The 19,836-nt window shown below is 48.0% G+C and overlaps 1 protein-coding gene across 3 annotated transcripts in view; it reads left to right on the top strand.

The window, feature by feature from the left end:
- The window catches only part of LOC115094979 (PQ-loop repeat-containing protein 1-like), an 84,496-nt gene that overhangs the window by 48,818 nt on the left and 15,842 nt on the right, over positions 1-19,836 (top strand). For all 3 annotated transcript variants that reach the window (XM_029608110.1, XM_029608111.1, XM_029608113.1), the window contains one exon: positions 7,345-7,561. In XM_029608110.1, the coding sequence (XP_029463970.1) occupies positions 7,345-7,561 (217 nt within the window). The remainder of the gene's footprint in view (positions 1-7,344; positions 7,562-19,836) is intronic.

The raw sequence follows: 19,836 nt of genomic DNA, 5'->3' as shown, positions 1-19,836 counted from the left end.
AGCAGCAGAAGCTCAGTATGAAACTTTGTGGCGCCCCTTAACGTGACAACAAACACAACCAAATTCTGATGGGTGCCCAGAGCTGGCCTTCTGTTTGGTTATGCAAGCTGTCTGGCTTTCTGATGGTCAAAGAAAATCACTTCTCTTTGAGATTTACTTGGCAGCCAATCCCTTCAATCTCCTCAGCGATGCACTGTTTAAATATTCTGCCTTTCCAGTGAAAATCTAGGCCAGCTCGCCACTTTGAGCTGCCATTCCTTCTACCTGTGATACCATCTGGGATCAGTTCCTTGATTGACAGAGCTCATGGTTGTGCTTCCGAGGCATGTGTCATCCATGCCATCACCGCAGGCCCGTCCTTGCGTCCATGACTCTCTCAAATATGTGATTACATAGTTCTGAGAGCCAGAGGGTCAATATGCGGATCCCTTTCTAAGACGAGAGAATGCATTTTCATTCAGGCTTGCAAGCCTCTGCCAGCTCTATGACAAATTATTTCTTGAAGTCATATTGCAGCATACAACATTATTGGGATTCAGTGGGAAAACCCATCAGCTTCGCTAGGCATAGAGCTAATTTCATCCATTAGAAAAATAGGTTTCATTTTTCAAATGTTACATAATGCTTCCCACCCCATTTATTTCAACCAAACCAGAAAACAACAACAGTTTCGTGGCATATCTTGATAACCTGCCAACTCTCTTCATTATAATCACAAATCTGCCATATGCAATGTTAAAATACATTGTTGAAATATTTTTTTTCTGGGAAATATGTTAAAGCAATTTCCTGTTGTCTGTTGTCATTTATGTCTGTTAAGGAGGTCATCTTCTGGTGACAATTGACGCTATCATGAGTTTTCTTTAAGGGAGCAATTTTATAACATCACATATAAGTAAGCTGGTAAATATCTGCATAAATGGTACCAGTTTTCAAAATGGACTTACGTGCAAAAGTCTGCTTTGAAAACTACATGGACACAATTACACCTGCTATTTGGTGCAGGTAGTTTTGCTGACAGAATATATGCATGTGTAGGTCGTAACCCTGTTCTCCTATGCACACAGGGACAGTAACTTTTAAACAGACGCGCTTGTTATAGAACACCTTCCCCACGCGCGCACGTATATGCAATTGTAAGTGGAGGTGCACGAATGCCACCTCTGCCATGCAAATGGGGGATTTTCAAAGACATTACCAGTTTTACCAGTTCGTTCCCGGTTCGCCCAGGTAAGGGATAGGACTTCCAAACAAATCCCAGTTTAATAGCCTCCCTTCTGCCCTGTTAGCCCCAAGCCTTAAACTCTTCCGATCTATTTATCATTATTTTATAATTTGCACATCATCCACAGGAGCAGTAAAGTTATGCAGCAGGGGACCCCCAGCGCGTGCCTGTGCGAGTACGTGTTTATGCGCTAATTTAAATGTGAAATCCAGGAATGCCTGTGCTCCGCCCAGATCATAGCCACATCCCGCCCCTTTTTCGGAACATTTCGTTTGTGTGCGCAGCAGGAGATATGCCCGTACTTGGGCGGCTTTTAAAATCCGCTCAGCGCGCACCAGCCTCACATATTCACGGATCTCCGGGTTTTGGTGCGCATCAGACTTTTAAAATTCACCTTAAAATTACATGCCTACAGTGTTTACGTGCATAATTTTACACACAAAGGGGCGCATTTAAAAAAAAAAAGCGCGAGCGCATACTTTTGTTCGCACACCAGGCGCAAACAAAAGTACGCCGGATTTCAATAGATACGCGCGTAGCCACGCGTATCTTTTAAAATCCGGGGTCAGCGCGCACAAGGGGGCGCACATTTGTGCACCTTGCGCGCGCCGAGTTCTGCGCGCACTGCCCGTTCCCTCCGAGGTTGCTCCGAAATCGGAGCGGCCTCGGAGGGAAGTTTCCTTCCACCTCCCCCACCTTCCCCTCCCTTCCCCTACCTAACCCACCCCCCCATCCCTATCTAACCGCCCCAACCTTTATCGCAAAAGTTACGCCTGCCAACTCGCGCGCGCCGGTGGCCTGCTGGCGCACCATTACCCAACCCAGGGGCTGGTCCGGAGGCCTCGGCCACGCCCCCGGAACGCCCCTGGGCCAGCACCAAGCCCCCCGGAACACCCCCTGGAATGCCCCGAACATCGTGCCGCCCCCGACTCGCCCCCCGACACGCCCCTCTAGCAAAGCCCCGGGACTTACGCGCGTCCCGGGGCTTGAGCGCACCGCCGAGCCTATGCAAAATAGGCTCAGCGCGCGCAGGGGGGTTTTTAAGGGTTACGTGCCTAACTTATGCGCGTAGCCCTTTTAAAATCTGCCCCATATTGGTTGGCAATTTTCTAAAGGATCATTTTTGCTTTATCTGTAAAATTCCCTTTCAAAGTTATTCTCTAAGAGTGAACTTATTTATTTACAATCTGCTTTTTTGACATTTCAAAGCACATTACATTCAGGTATAGAAGTTATTTCCCTGTCCCCAGAGGGCTCACAATCTAAGTTTATACCTGAGGAATGAAAGAATAAAGTGACTTGCCCAACATCACAAGGAGCAGCAGTGGGATCATAGCCTGCTGCTCTAACCACTAGGCTACTCCTCCACGCTGAAGGCACTGCTGCCGGTAGAATGGTGCTTGACCTGGCGGAATGGCTGTTATAAAATTATCTGCCCAATATGCAGGTAAACTTCCTCTCCTGGGTCCTGAATGCATGCAACTTTACCTGGACTGAGTGGAGGCATTCCTGGAACTGGGGGGAGGGGGTTGGTTTGTACTTATGTACCTATTTTCAAATTTCTAAAGTGTGCGTCTTTCATGTCCTTGAAAATTACTCACAAATGGGCAGATGTAATAGTGTTTGAGGAGGTTTGGAGCAATAATTTTCTAAGTTACTTACATTACTGCACAATGTAAATAATTTACCTCTGCAAAGACTCTATTATTCTTGTCTATTCTTGTCTCCTTCCTCCCCCAGTTTCAACAACCCTGTTATATTGTAACTTTTGCTTCCTCTGCACTTGTTAATAGAACAAAATTATTGCACCCCCTGTTATTTGTAAACCGGCATGATATGATTGTATCATGAATGCCGGTATAGAAAAGCTTTAAATAAATAAATAAAATAAATAAATAAGTGAACACATGCACGTGAGTTGACTTTGAAAATTGGTGTAGCTTATGCACTTATTGCCGACTTTTTTATGTAGGCTATTGCAAAATTATCCCTAAGTGTAATTCTGACTTCTGTCACGATCACGCCCCTCCGCTGAGCACTCTGTGTGGGCTTTGCTGGGCTTCAGGGATCCCTCTCCGCTCCTATACCACTTCCTGTCCACACGCACAGCTCCTGCACACCGCTGCTATGGACTCCTCCAAGCCTCTAGTCAGAGTGCCAGGCCTAGTCCTGGCACTCCCAAACAGTACACAGAAAAAGGTCTTTATCACAAAATAATTTAATGTGGTCCTGTAGCCTCAACGGCTGCAGCCCATATAGTAATGCCTGGTTGTCTTAGCCTGCCCAAGCCTAAACGCTTAGGTTCGCCTACACCAGCCAGAATTAAACAGCATTTAAAACAACAATTCCTTTCCAACCTTTCTCAACCCTCCTTGTACAAACACAGTTTTTGACCATCCCCCAACCTCCTGGTTATTCCACCTCCATAGAGGAACAGCTGGAGCTTTCCTCTCCCCAGCTTACCTCCATCTCCTCCTCCTCCTCCTCTGACTCTGCTGAGTCATAGGCATCAGTCCCTATTTCCTCCACCTGTTCCTGCTCACTATCCGGCCAGGGATCAGGTGCCGGTTCAGGGAACCTGGGAACTGTAATTTGCGGCGCCCTCCTGCTCGCCCTCTGGTGTCTAGGTTTGGCATTAGCTGTGACTGTTTTCCTATGTCCTAGCCTTTTCTGCCCCGGGCCAGGTTGTACTGCATCACACTATTTAATGTTCTATACAAATTCATAATTGTATCTGATTGCGATGAAAGGCAACACACACAGTAACCTCCTTAATTTCCTAGCTGGGTCATTGTGGCGCATAAGAGATGAATGTCAGCTCTTGCCATCTCATATCCTATGACAGAATAATGCACATCAGTTTGGGATTGGTCATCACACATCAAACATGTTGATGAGCAATAATAGTCAACAATGTGCATCATCTTGGGAACTTTCCGACCAACCCTTCTGTCATGGTTCCCAGTTCTTAGCAACTTTGCTCCCCCCCTCATGTCTGATTGGAAACAGAAAGCAACAAGCTACTGGAGAAGATCTATGCCATTTCAAGGCGGCCTCTGCATGACAATCTTCTTAACCCACTTGCTGTTTGTGTACCAACCACAACGTCCACTGTGGTCCAAGCTACCATACTAGGGCTATATAGCAGATTCCCTCTGGCATAAGACGTAGATTGTGATATTGCCACCAAACAAGTTCCTTATTCCAGATCCCACTGTTTTCCCACCTGATTTCAACCTGCCACGCCACCAGTGGGCCTTGTTGAATGGGATCCAGAAAAGGCATGGTCTTTGTGTGACCATCCTCCACTGCTAGAGCCTTCAAGACAGCTAAGATTGTAGCCATGGCAAAATGTAAACTATGTTGAATACTGACACTGATATCTCTCTAAATTCAGCAGCGGAAAACCAGAACTACACATGGCCACAGAAGATGCTATGGCATGGCTTGGTGGTTACACACCTGCTGAGTGAATGAATTTGAAATTAAAAAATAGTAAAACTCTATTAAAATTGAATTGAGCATAAAGGATATTAAAATGTTTCCATCCACAGCCCTGAGGATGGTTAAAATGTCAGGCTCCCAACCCTCAGAACCACCGATGAGCTCTGTCAATCAAGGAATAGATCCCAGGTGGCATTAAAGGTATAAGAAAGAAAAATAAAACAGCAGCTCAAAGCGAAGAGCTGGCCTAAAGTTTCACTGGATTATCAGAATATTTAAACAGTGTTGGTCTTTGTTTTTTTCAACTCTTTATTTAATTTTAAACAAATTATTAGAGATGTGAATCGGAACCGGGATCGGTTCGGATTCCGGTTCAGATTCACATGTGGGTTGTTTCCCATCAGGCCCGATCGCGTTTTGTTTATCGGCTGCCCAGCCGATATACAAAAAACCCACCCCGACTCTTTAAAAGTAACCCCTTAGCTTCCCCCACCCTCCCGACCCCCCCAAAACCTTTTTACAGGTACCTGGTGGTCCAGTGGGGGTCCCGGGAGCGATCTCCCGCGATCTCCCGCTCCGGGCCGTCCTTCGGCTACCGGGCCGTCCTTTGCCCTTACCTTGTGACAGGTTATCCGTGCAATTGGCCGGATCCTGTCACATGGTAGGAGCACTGGATGGCCAGCGCCATCTTGTGCTCCTACCATGTGACAGGGGCTGACCAATGGCACCGGTAGCCCCTGTGACATAGTAAGGGCAAGGCTATCGGCGCCATTTTGGTTCCTGGCACCCGACGGCACAAGTGCAGGAGATCGCTCCCGGACCCCCGCTAGACCCCCAGGGACTTTTGGCCAGCTTGGGGGGGCCTCCTGACCCTCACAAGACTTGCCAAAAGTCCAGCGGGGGTCCGGGAGTGACCTCCTGCACTCAGGCCGTATTGCCAGTATTCAAAATGGCGCTGGCGCTACCTTTGCCCTCTATACTGGCAATACGGCCCGAGTGGACGCGCCGATTTTCTAATATGCGCACATTGAATTTTATAATCCATGCACGTGTTCAAAGGGGGGGGGGACTTATGCAACTTTTGCTTGGTGACGCATTCCGGCCTTCCCCAGTTCCCTCCCAGTCCGCTCCAATTAAAGAGGGAGGCCTGCTCCCGTGCCCTGCACCTCTCTGCCCAGAACATGCCCCCCCCCCCCGGCCCGCCCCTTCCAGGAAGTCCGGCACTTGTGCGCATACCAACCAGCCTTTACGCACGTGGCCGGGCCTCTTTGAAAATTTGCCCAGCGCGTGCAAGGCCCGGCCACGCGCATGAAGGCTGGGATTTATGGACGCATGGCTTTGAAAATCTACCCTTAAAAGAATAGGGTATGTGAAATATTTCGGTGACCCTTTTCAAAAGATTATTCAATACCCTATATTTGAGAACAGAAAAATAAATACCCTTTCGTTTTTTAAATAAAGTTGATTAAAATAAATGCTCTGGGTCCTGAAAAAAAAATCAGGAGTCAAGAATAGTTTGCATTCAGTTGTTTTCACAGCTTGTAGTGACATAATTGCAATATGTAGTTGGGTGAACGTTTTACATTCTTTTCTTCCTCCACCATAATTAGTCATGCAACTAGCATGTGGTTATGGATTCAGGTTGCTTGCACCCATTATCACAAGCTATTAAAATCAGTGCTGGCAATGTCCGGGGGTGGGGGAGGGGGGCAGGGAATCAATATGAGATATTACGAGGTGTGAAGTGTTAACCGTGGATTAATAATGGGGTTGCCACTAATTTCTGTTACTGTTCGAGAAATAAATTGCTGGTTTCTATTAGCAATAAAATGTATGATAGGATGATAAAATTAATGGACCTAAACCAGATATATTCATCGTATGCAAAATCACAGTTCTGAGCAGTACGTTTTTCAGATGATTTACTACACACAGTAGAATAAGATGCAACTACCCCAATAAGCCTCCTTTTTTATTAGGTGCCTTCCTTTCCTTAACCTGTTTTTAGGCATGTGCGGTGGGTTTTTTCGCACTAAAAATTGACAAACCAAAAACGGGAAAAATTTAAAACTTACACAAAGCGACAAGATGAGATTGCTGTGGATTCACATCCCTACTGCTTTTTAAAAGCAGTGGAGCCTGCCAAAATTGCCATTTATAGATCAAAAGAGCTGTGGTACAGTTGTGTCATTGTTATGAAATATCGGCAGAGCAAGTGGAATAAAGTTGAGACCCCCCCCCCCCCAACCCTAAGCCTTCTGCAGTTACCCGAGTGCTTGCTTACTGAATCCTTCTGCAATGAGTTCTAGCGTAACATGAGCAACCTGTGACATCATGCCCGGATTATGTCCTGGCTGTTTTGCTGCCGTCTTGCTGTGATTTCAGTAAACCCTGCCCGACAGGGAATTCATGGATAATTGTTTGGGGGTGGGGTGGTTGTGGGGCGTGGGCTTTGGCCACGATCCAAAATTGTGATTCCTTTGCCCATCTCCAAACAAAAGTTTCCAAAACTAGTAGAGCGCATTCTCTCTAAGGATCTCCCAGACTGATCTTGTTACCAACGCTCTGCTCTGTACGCCAGTTTCCATCAACTCATTCTCTCAGCCGCCACCAAACAAAGAATCTCTAGATGATTTAGTTAAGGTTGCTCCTTTAATTTCTTTTATTTCTGATAGATTTTGACCTGCGGTATTTTTGGAAATGGAGTCGATTTGAAGACTATCTCCAATTCTGCCTCTTCCTCACTGTTCTGTGCACTTTCATCACCTACATGTTCATGGATGCTTATGTCTTTGTGGAAGGGGTTGGCTTCTTGGCAGTTCTGACTGAAGCCATGCTAGGGGTACCTCAGCTATTAAAGAATTTTCGAAACAGATCTACGCTGGGCATGAGGTAAGAAGGTCATTTACCCACTGGCCAAATGTTTCCAACAGATACTTTTCTTAAAAGCTGTCACTAAGTGTTTTCTAGAAGAATTCCACTTTTATTTAAAATACAGCAATTATTTGGTAGTATGGACTATGGCAGTGTTTCTACAAATTTTAATCTGGTTGGGTAATATGGTAACAAATATTATTGTATGATGCTGTGGATAATTTCATGGTAGCACTGTTGGATAGGATGGAATAAATGTGAATTGTTATAGCAATTACCATTAGGGATGTGAATCGTTTTTGAACGATTAAAATTATCGTCAGATAATTTTAAAATCGTCCAAAATCGTTAGAGTGCACGATACAATACAAATGCCCCCGCTTTATCATCAGGGGCATTTGTATTATATCGTTAAATAGGGCGTTTTAGGGTTTTAGGGTTTTTTTGGTGTGCTGGTTTTTTTGGTGTGCCGGTTTTCCCGCCCTCCCCCGATTTACGATTTTTAACGATTTTTTAAAAATAAAACCCACGACGATAAGATTTCCCTCCCCCCCCCAGCCAAAATCGATCGTTAAGACGATCGATCACACGATTCACACCTCTAATTACCATGGTATGTCAGGTGGTATATCACCAGTTATAGTTGGCTACTCTATACGCTACACAGTAGTAAAGATAACGAGGAACAGTGAGTGCACACAGTTTTGTGGTCTGGGCAGTGTGCAATTGCTAAAGGCAAGAGAGAAACTCTATAGTAACATGGTAAATTATGTCAGATAAAGACACAGATATTACAAAAAGCTAGTTATTTATAGCAGGATATTTTGAAAACAAAAGGAAAACTCATGAGAACTCTCAGTACAATGAAAGAAATGTGGAATTGCAATAGTTGTCAATTTGGTGATAAATTGATAAGAGGAATAATGACCTGTTGGATGACTCCGGGGAATATGCTCAGGTTTACAAAACTTTTCTCTTCCTGGACATCGGATCATAGCCTACTGAAACCAGTCTCACCTGAAAGCCATTTGGTGAACTATATGAATGGAGTTGGTGGTCTCAGTCTAGTTCCCAAACCCACATCACCACAATCACCATCACAATTTATCACTAATTGACAATCTCAGCAGTGAGGTCCAAGATTACCCAAACATGGAGACTGAATTGGTTTCTTCACCCTTATGTTAGGGTCCCAAACTGAATCATGGTTAGCTTCTAGACATTGGAGGCCTTGTTTAGGTTCACTGCTGCACAAAGCCAACTGCTATGGAATGGAAACCAGATTCAGAAACAATATGGATGCTTGTGTATCGCACTGAGTTGAGATACTCAGTAACTTGGTAAAAAGCCACACATCCATCAGGCAGAAGCAGGGTCAAAGCCAGGCCAAGGTTAGCAATCAGGGAATTCAAACAGGTCAGAGTACAAGTAGGAACATATGAGTTACACAAAGGGTGGTGCAATGTTTCAGAAGAGCTGGATTGACACAAGTACAAAAACAAACAATAAACCAGTCAAGGGTACTGCCAGTGGTGGGGAAGGAATACCCCAACCAAGTTCGGCTGGCTCTCTCTGGGCCAATCAGGGAACAACAGTGGTGAATGTGGGCTGTCTTTTTGTCATATATAGAGTAATTTGCTGTCCACACTGTATCTAGACTTCCTAATAGCTTTCTTTTTAGGATTAATTCTGTTGTATTTAATGCATGCCATTTTATTAAGTTACCTTGTGTAATGGATCACTAGATAACACGATAAGCTCCTCTGCAGCACAATGCAGGCATTGCAATAGGGGCATAAAGTGATTTAGTAAACAATTGAGAATTGTTTTTAGCTTGGTGTAGTGCAGCAAGTCTGTCCATCTAAGTAGGAAGATAATTAATTGGTGTGTATTTATCTGCATTAACTTACAAAGTAAGACAGAGGATTTAATTAAGCAGATGAGGAGAATGCTAAGTGAGGCAATTTGGCCACAGGAGGATGGATGTTGTAGCAGACTAAGGAGGAGAAGTTACTGTTGGAAGAAAGCAATAAAGTTGATGCTTTTTTTCGCAGGCATTAATCTTCTTGTAGGGAACCCAGATGGGGGGATGCAGTTAAATGCAGCACATACATCAAGAGCTCTGTATCAAGAAGAAAGAGGGACTTGAGTTAAGGTGCAGTTTAAGATTCTTTTGCCCATAGATGAAAAGGGAACAATATTCAGATGGTTTGTCCAGGTAAGTTTGGGACTTTAGCTGGACAAACCATGGGTTTTATAATTCCTGCCATTTTGACTATCACCTACTTACCCAGCTGTTTAGCCAGATAAAAGGTTAGCAGGATAAGTTGGAGGCATTTTGGGAAGAGTTAAGTTAGCTGGATAACTTATCCGACAAACTCTGGTCATGCCAGAGAGTAGTCCTGAAGTTAGCCTGATAAGTTTAACCAGCTAACTAGGTCTTTATCCAGCTATACTGAGCACAGCACCTAATCAGACCTCCGATGAATATTTGCTAGGGACGTGCATTCATTTCAAACAAATTAGAAAAACTAAATGAATAGGGCCAATTTGTTTCTTTCAGGGGACCACAAAACAAATTGAGGGGGCTCCCACAAAATAAACAAATCCTATTTGTTTAATTCATTTGAAACTAAAAAAAAAAAAAAGTTACCTATTGGTCCTAGGCCCAAAGCCAGGGCCTCACCTATGGAATGGGCCGAGGCGCAAAGCAGGAGCTGTGGCCTACACCCAAGCATGACGCTGGTGCTAGGCCTAAGCCTAAGGCTGTGGACTTGCCTAAGCATTGGCTGCGGCCTGACACAGGTGCAGCGGCCTATGCCCAAGTGCAAGGTCAGGATCTCACCCTATGTCCTGGCCTGAAAGATCTTTCCAAACCCCACTTATCTGATCCATTGGGGATCCAGTGCCACAGACAGGCCTAGGAGCAACATCAGGGCCCGGTCTGGAGGCTGGGTCACAATGCCTGGCCTCAGCCCAGGCCTAGGCCCAGCCTGAAGCCAGGCCCTGATCTCTGGGCCTTAGCCTAGGCTAGATTCTGAGCCCAGGTCCGATGCTGAGGCCTGGTTCTGAGGCTGGGTCCCAAACCCTGGGCCCAGGACCAACACTGCCTGACACCTGAATCTCAGCCCAGGACCAGGCTCAATGCTGGGGCCCAAAGCCATACAAGCATACAGGCCCCAGTGAAGGGCCTGGGCCTGGACCAGGCTCTGGCCTAGGTCAAGACCTAGGCATTGGTGCCTGGCTTCCAGGCCTGGACCCAGTGTTGGACCTGAGCATGGGTCGAGGCCCAGGCATTGGGACCTAGTCTCTGGATCGGGCCATGGCATCAGGCCTAGTGTCTGGCATAGACTGAAGCCCGGGTGTCAGGACTCTGCCTCTGGGTTGGGCCCCAGTGTCTGCCCTGGGTCAGGGCCTTGGTCTAGGCTGAGCCCAAGAGTTGATACCTGGCCGAGGCTGAAGCTGAGGCCCCAACGTCCAGCCTATGCACTGGCGTTGGGCCTAGGCCAAGGCATCAGGATCAGGCCTCCAAGCCTCAGCTTTGCATAGGGCCAAGGTCGAGGTTGTGGTAACCTACTATGGCCTAGGCCTATGCAAGGCCAAGGCTTTGGCCTGGATCTAGGCCTCACCAGCGGATTTCCCCCCCTCCCCCCGGACCAGGTAAGTGGGGGGGGTCATGGAGTATCCTGTCTCCGGCATTTTTCTGGGCGGGAGGGATGGAAGGCCATGGGAGGTCTCTTTTTTTTTTTTTTTTAATGATTGATTTGGTTTTTTTAAACAAAAGAAACAAATTAAACTTTAAACAAAATTAAATTCATGGTGTGTGTGTGTGTGGGGGGGGGGGGGGGAGGGAAATCCCCAAAAACAAATGAAAAATGAAACAAATATTTTTACATCTGCACACCATTAATATTTGCATGGCTCCTAATTTTTTTGAATCTCTGCCCGTTGAAGCTTAAATAAATTGATGAGTAAGGCTTTACAATTCTGGCTGTTTGGTAGGATGTTGGAAAGGAGTGCAGAATAAGGTCTAAATTTGTAGGGGAATTGCCTTCCATGGAGTTCAACCACTTCTTTTCAGACCTAGGGGCCAATGCAATAAAGGCGCATAGAAAGCGGGCGCTGAACAGTCAGCGCCTGCTCTCTTAATGCGCGCATGGTGCCCCAAAGGGGGGGCGCCATGCAATATTTAAATTAGGGTCGCTGATAAACTCGGCGTTGGTTTTCAGCGACCTAGTCACGAAAACCAATGCCGGATTTATTGGCGTCAGTTTTCGTGGCTGTCCGCCAGTAACGAAAACCGACGCCGTTAAGCTCTGCGTCGGTTTTTGTGATGGGCCCGATCGTCAATTTTTTTTTTCTTTTATTTCGTTTCTTTTTCTTATTTTTTCGATGTGCACACCTATTGACGCCTGCTCCTGGCATCGGGAGTGAATGCCCAGTAGCCTGATTCACATGCATTTGCATGTGAAGAGCGCTATTACATTCACTCCGCGTTAGACGCGCGTTGAATAGGCGCTAATCCCCTCATTGCATTAGGGGGTTGATTAGCATCTATTCTACCCGCGTCCAACTGCACGTTAAGACTGCTCAGCGCACCATATTGCATCGGTCCCCCTAATAGGCAGCATAACAGGGGTGTTCAACCCCCTCCCCTCCAGGCAGCCTGCAGGGAAAAGGGAGGGGGTGAGCCTGGAGCAGGCAGAGGAGGGAGAAGCCACTCTGCTCCCTAATTCAGCCCTTCCTCCCTGTTGTTCTGCCCCCTCCCCTCCTGTTCTGCAGAGAACAGGAGGGGAGGGGGCAGAACAACAGGGAGGAAGGGAATGATCCTGAAGTAGACACTGCAGCACAAAAAAAACCCCCAGATAGCTCAAGTTTGAAACTTGTGAGCAGTTATGCCAGCTGTCACAGTTTCAACCCTAGCTACTGCACTACTGCTTACAAAGCTTCAAACGTGTGGTAATTCAACTCCCTTTCGTTGTCTATTTCTCATTTCTGGAGGAATCACCTGGAATGATGCTCTGCTACCTTTTTTCTTGGATCTGAGGAAGTGGAGCAGAGCTGGAGGTATAAATCAGTTCTGATGGGTGAGGTATGGCTGGGGGGTGAGCACTAGCAGAGGCTGGGGGCGGAGGATCACTGGGGTAATTGTAAGAAAAGTGCATTTGGGAGACAGCGACCCCAGAACCGGTCCTGATCCCTCCCTACTTGGATAGGTTACACCTGGCCCTGGCCCTGCTGTCCGCTGCCCCCTCTCCTCCTATCCCTCGCTCCATGGTTCCACTTCCTTTTTGTCTATAAATTAAGCCTTAGTCGAGTTTAGAGGGAAAGAAGGATATCGGGACTGAAAGGATGGAATGGATTGTTTGTTATAAATGGATTATGGGGTTATGTGATTTTAAAATGTATTTTAATTCTACTAGGCTTTTTTTGTGTCCATTTTAGACTATCCCTTGATGTAAATTTGATATGTTCTTGTTGTTCTGTGATTTCTTTTTTGATATGATATAATGTATAATCCGTATTTTTCAGGAATTACTTGTAAAATGCGGAATATAACTTTGTAAATTAAATTATCTCCGCTACTTCAACTGTGAGGCCATTCCAAATAACCACTGCCCTATTTGTGAAGAAATATTTTCTGATGTTTCTACCGAGTCTGCCTCCTTGGGGCTTCATACCATAACCTCTTGTTCAAGAGCAATTTTCCCTTCTTCTTGTGCACTATTTGTAACCTTTACGGTATCTGAATGTCTCTATCATCTCCCGCCATCTCTCTTCTCCTCTAGGGTGTACATATTTAGGTTCCTATATCTAATCTCATATGGCTTTTGGTGTACAGCCTGCACCATTTTGGCAACCTTTCGGTGGGCCACCTTCACCCTATAAAGCAGGTGCAAAGTTCGTAGGTACTATTGGTACATTTGGTCCCCGCTAGCCCTAAATTTTCAAAGGGAAACTCCCTGGGAAGCCTCCCTTCGAAATTTAGCTTGCAGATTTGTACCTGCCGATGTGCCAAGTTCTCCACAGGATTTGAGGATTGCTCCCAGGGATGGCAACTTTAAAACGGGCGTGCGGGCGCCCATATACTCCCCCTCCATCCATTCCCCCCATTTCATCAACCTCCCCTTACACAAATATTACCATCCACTTGTATGTTCTACTGTACACCTGTATATATTGTATATATTGTATATCCTTTGACTCTGTACTAGTTATACCCCCCCCCCCCCCAAGTTTTTACTCCCTGTTTTATGTATTTCCACTGACTCTAGTTTCATGTAAACCGATATGATGTTTCGACATTTAAACAAACAAATAAATGAATGAATATTATATCCTGCATGCAGGTATTTACACATGTTATAAAACAGGCCGGGCACGTGTATGTGTACAGCAGAGAAATGGCGATTTTGAGTCACACAAGTGAGGGAATTTTATAACATGTGCGCACCCAAGACATGACCAGTTTCACCGGTTCATCCTCCAGTTTGACCAGTAAGATAGCTCTTCAAAACCCCCCTGGACCTTTAGGGCCGGATGTTAAAACATACGCGCGCGGCCTACATGTGCGCGCACTACCCGGCAGGCGCACAGGCAGGCGCATGTTATAAAATCCGGGGTCGGCGTGCACAAGGGGCTGCACAATTGTGCACCTTGCGCGTGCCGAGCCCTATCCGAGCCCTGCTGCCTCCCCCCCCCCACCCCACCTTCCCTTCCCGTACCTTCCCCGCCCATTCCCCCCCTTCCTTTGTTGCTTTCTTTTTTTTGTTTTAAAACTTACTTCAGCCCTGGGGCTGAAGTAAGTTGCACGCGCCGGCCAACTGCCGGCGCGCGATCCCTGGCCCAGAGGCTGTGCAGAGGCCTCTGGCCACGCCCACACCCCTGCCCCCGGACCGCCCCTTTTGTAAAGCCCTGAGACTTACACGCGTCCCAGGGCTTTACGCATGCTGCTGGGCCTTTTGAAAATAGGCCTGGCACGCTTAAGGCCGGTTACGCATGTAAATCCTCCAGATTTACGCGTGTAACCTTTTGAAAATCCGGCCCTTAGCTTGGACTCCCCCCCAGTTAACCCAGACCCTCAAGCACTTCATAAATGCCTGGAAATAGTTTTATTCAGACTTTAACCTCAACCATAGCACAAGTAACTTTGCACTGAAAGGGACCTGGATGTGCCCCCAGGCTCGTAGCTTCATACGAACATCAATGCCACACCCACATTCTGCCTCTATTTTTGCCTGAGGCGAGACATTCGCACATTGGTTCTTGTGCATATATGTGGCCAGTTTATAAAATAGGGTGGCCACAAATAAATGATACATGTGCGTCCATTTCCCGGTTTTGCACGCTTATTGCTTTTAAAATTCACCTTTTAAGGTTTTATTCGGCTAAAGAAGTGGAATCCAAATCCTTGTCTCAGGAACATGCTCTAAAGGAAACTGACACATAAGTAAGTAGAAGACCAAGAAGGGCAGCTTACATCTGCACAGGACAAGGATAATACTCTCCTGAAAACAGATTCAGGAAAAGAACTGAATCTGAATCTGAATCTGAATCTGAATCTGAAAAGAAAGAACTGGGCCAGGAGGAATAATCTACAATTTGTGTAACAACTTAATAATACTTAAGTGTTCCTTGCACAAGGTGCTTGAACTTCTAGAGGAAGCCATGCTGTCCTTTACCAAGGTCATTTCCGAAAGATTTGATGGGGAAGCGAGGCATCCCGGGCTACAATCCTGGCTTCGCGTGTGAAGTCTTTTTTTTCTATCAGAAAGGCCCTTTCTTTATGGCATTAAAGTTCTGTGTACTCTCAAAAGCTCATGTGCGACAGATTGCTTTGATTATTCTGACATTAGTGTTGCGGTTCTGCCCGCGAGCACTGTGGCCAGGCCCTTACCTCCGGGCTCCCGGACCTGCTCCCGCTTCCAGAGGCCTGGTTTGCGGCCTGGTTGGTGGCGTCCCCGCTGGGACTGCGCCGCTGCAAGCCCTCCCGTGGACACCCGGCTCCTAGGCGCGCGAGCGCGCCACTTGGGCGCTTTTCTAGGCCGTTTCCCGCCAGTGGTGACTCCGCCCAACTCCTGACGTCAGACGCCGCGGCCTTGATAAGCCGGCCGCGGCCATCCAGTCTTTGCCTTGCAACGGGTTAGCCTCCCGGTTTCCTGTTGCGCTGTGCCCTGGAATGACTCGCTTTGCTTCGTCGCTCTGTTCCTGCTACAGTACCTGCTTGGTTCCTGCCTGCCTGCTACAGTACCTGCTGGTTCCTGCTCACTTGCTACAGTACCTGCTGGTTCCTGCTCTCTTGCTACAGTACCTGCTGGTTCCTGCTCACTTGCTACAGTACCTGCTGGTTCCTGCTCGCTTGCTACAGTACCTGCTGCTTCCTGCTCTCTTGTCACAGTACCTGCTGGTTCGTGCTCACTTGCTACAGTACCTGCTGGTTCCTGCTTGCTTGCTACAGTACCTGCTGGTTCCTGCTCTCTTGTCACAGTACCTGCTGGTTCGTGCTCACTTGCTACAGTACCTGCTGGTTCCTGCTTGCTTGCTACAGTACCCGGTTGGCCCCAATCCGCCTGCTACATTTCTTGCCTGGTTCCAGTACCTGAATCCTGCTACAGCTCCTGCCTGGTCCCTGTACCTGGTGCCTGCTGCTTTTCCTGCCTGGTCCCAGTACCCGAATCCTGCCACAGTTCCTGCCTGGTTCCAGCACCTGAGTCTCGCTACAGTTCCTGTCTGGTTCCAGAACCCGAACCCAGTTACAGTATTGCTACTGTCTAGTCTGGTTCCAGTTACCTGTCCTGATCCACAACCCGCCTAAGTCCCAGCAGCCGGGCCCCTACGGGCTCCTCCCGGGGGGGCTTCGGCTTCCTAGGGTGAAGCCATCTAAGTCCCAATGGTTGGGCTCCTACGGGCTCCTCCCGGGGGAGTACCAGCTTCCAGGGTGAAGAGCATCTACGTCCTGCCTGAACATCTGCCTCCCGGCCTGCTACTCACTAGAGACTTTGACCATCTTTCCCCGTCTCCAGCAGGTCGGCCCAAGGGTCCACTAAACAGAGACTCCCATAACAAATTGCAAGGCCATAGACTCGGCGGATGCAGCCACTCCCTCGGATCTGCCCGGGAATGCCCGGAGGATGCTACAGCACCAGAGCTGCATAGATACTTTGGCAGCCACGGTGGAACGGCTTTCCTCGCACCTGGAGTCCTTGCCTTCCACTGGTGGGGACCCCGAGGGTCACAGCTCCTCTGTGACTCAGCTACCGGCACCCTCTCGTTATGCTGGTGATTTAAGGACCTGCCGCATCTTCTTGAATCAATGTTTTGTACGGTTCTCTTTGTTGCCCCAGCAGTTCCCCTCGGATGCAGTGAAAGTAGCATATATCCTGTCCCTGCTTAATGGGAAAGCCTTAATTTGGGCTTCTCCCCTCTGGGAAAACAATGATTCCTCGTTAACGAACTTACAACGGTTCATCACAAACTTTCGCCAGGCCTTTGATGAGCCCGCCCGAGTAGCCACGGCTACGTCTGACCTGCTGCAACTTCGTCAGGGGGCTCGCTCCTTGGCAGATTATGCAATGGAGTTTCGGACTTTAGCCCAGGAAGTAGGTTGGCAAGATGGTAGTCTTAAGGCCATCTTCCTGGAAGGCCTCTCTGGACGCATAAAGGATGAAATTGCTGCTCGAGATCTGCCAGAGGACCTCCACGCCTTGATCGAGATGGCTGCCTGCATCGACCGCCGCCTACAACAACGAGCCAAGGAGCAACGCTCCTCTCGCCATATCCCGGCTTGTGGGCTGAGACCTTTGCCCTCGCCCAAGAGTTCCAGTCCAGACACTCCCACCTGCGAACCTATGCAGCTGGGATGGGCCCCGCTCTCTGCTGAAGAAAGGCAACGTCGACGTTCATTGAGGTTGTGCATGTATTGTGGCCAGAAGGGCCACTTCTTGGCACGCTGCCAGGAGCATGTGGAAAAATGCCCAAGCCTAGGAGGTCGGGAGGAGCTCCTCCTAGGTTGTACTGCAGCTCCTCAATGCACTGTCCCTGTTACCTTGGAATATCCTGGAGGCTCCTTTGAGACAATGGCATTCCTGGATTCTGGAGCCGGAGGTAATTTCATCCTGCAGGACTTAGTCTCCCAGTTGCGAATCCCTACGCATAGACAGGAGGTCCCGTTACGAATTACCTCTATCCAGGGGACACTTCTTCCCGGACCTGTCCAGATGTCCACAGCACCCATTACGGTCCGCACCGGGGCGATCCATTTGGAGGAGATAGCCTTCCTAGTGTTGGAGAAGGCTGTCCACCCTGTGATGCTCGGGTTGCCGTGGTTGCAAAACCACTTGCCCACGATTCAGTGGGATACGCTACAGATTGTCAAATGGAGTCCTTTTTGCCTAGCTAATTGTATGACAGGGCCCAAGACTCCTGCATTACCTTTGATGCACGCTGCTGTGAATCCTCTGGCACCTATTGAGGACTTTACGGATGTATTCTTCAAGCCCAAGGCGGAGTTTCTCCCGCAGCATCGTCCATATGACTATGCTATGGAATTGCTGTCTGGTACTATGCTCCCCCGAGGAAGGGCTGGTCCCTTACCCATATCTAGAAAGATGGACGGCCCATTGAGCCTGTGCATGGACTATCGAGGCCTAAATTCTATTGCCAACCGAGACCGTTGCCCACGCCCGTCAATCCTGGAGCTCCTTGATCGGCTTCGAGGAGCGAAGATTTTTACAAGATTGGACTTGCAAGGAGCATATAATTTAGTCAGAACCCGTCCCGGAAATGAGGTCTTGCGGGACCTTCTGAACACCTGTGTAATGGTTTACCTCGACGATGTCTTAATCTACTCCCAGGACCAGCCGTCACACCGGCAGCATGTTCGTCAAGTGCTCCAGGTATTTAGGGAACATGGCCTGTATGCGAAGCTGGAAAGATGTAGCTTTGAGAAGGCGTCCTTGCCCGTCCTAGGCTACATAGTCTCTGCAGCTGGCTTTCGAATGGATCCTGAGAAAGTGGCGGCTGTTAAGAATTGGCCTCGGCCAAAGGGTCATCAAGCGTTGCTATGCTTCCTCGGCTTTTCTAATGTTTACCGTCACTTTATTCACAATTACTCTTGTATTGTGGCCCCGTTAACTGCCCTCACCTGTAAGGGGGCTAACGCAGTGGATTGGCCTGCTTCTGCCTGTCAAGCTTTTGAGGTCCTTAAAGAAGCCTTCTCATTGGATACCTGCCTTCACCATCCGGATCCCAGCCGGCCCTTCATGGTAGAAGTTGATGCCTCCAGTGCGGCCATGGGGGCCGTACTGAGTCAGTACTCTGATTCCGGACAGCTGTTGCCCTGTTCATATTTTTCAAGGAAACTCTCCCCGGCAGAGAGCAACTACAGTGTTGGGGACAAAGAGTTGCTAGCCGTGAAACTTGCCCTGGAGGAATGGAGACAGTGGTTGGAAGGAGCCAACCATCCGGTTACGATTTATACCACTCATAAGAACCTAGCATTGTTAAAGAAAGCCCAATACCTGAATCCCAGACAAGCCCGGTGGTCGTTGTTTTTTGACCGATTTGACTTTACATTATACCACCGATCCGGCTTGAAGAACGTTCGAGCTGATGCGCTCTCGCGCCCCTCTGAGGTCAAAGAGACTCCTGATACACGCCAATACATTTTGAATCCTGAGAAAGTAAGACCGTTGTTCCACGTCGCTCTCAGACAGCAGTTCTCGCTTGGGCCCATGACTCCCTCCCTGGGGGTCATGCGGGTAGGAAAGGGACTTTAGACTTGTTAAACCATTTCTACTGGTGGTCAACGGTGAGACGGGACGTCCAAGCTTTTGTGGGCTCATGCCCTACTTGTGCTGTACAAAAGCCGCCCATTGGGAGGCCCAGGGGTCTATTGCAACTTAGTCTTTCATCAGCGTTCCATCCTCATGGGCAAACAAAGCAAACCAATCGAACCTTGAAGACTTCCCTTCGTGCCTTCATGAACGAACCTCAAGATAATTGGGCTAAGCTACTCCCGTGGGTGGAGTCCTCGTATAATAAACACACTCAAGCTAATACTGGAAGCTCGCCTGAACCTAGTGCACTCCCGGCAGTGCAACTCTCAGCTCGCCAGCTTCGTTCCTTGTGGATTTCAACCCAGGAAAAAAACAGTAAGGCCGCCCTGTCCGCTAAGAAGTGGGCAGATAGGCATTGTCAGCCAGCACCCATCTTCCTTCCAGGAGACCGTGTCTGGCCTAGCACCAGAAATCTACAGCTACGAATCCCGTCCAGACGACTAGCACCGAAATTCT

This window comes from Rhinatrema bivittatum, chromosome 7 (assembly GCF_901001135.1).
Source record: "Rhinatrema bivittatum chromosome 7, aRhiBiv1.1, whole genome shotgun sequence".
Classification (NCBI taxonomy): Eukaryota; Metazoa; Chordata; class Amphibia; order Gymnophiona; family Rhinatrematidae; genus Rhinatrema; species Rhinatrema bivittatum.
Note: the sequence above shows the minus strand (reverse complement) of the source record. Positions and strands in the feature narration are given on the sequence as shown.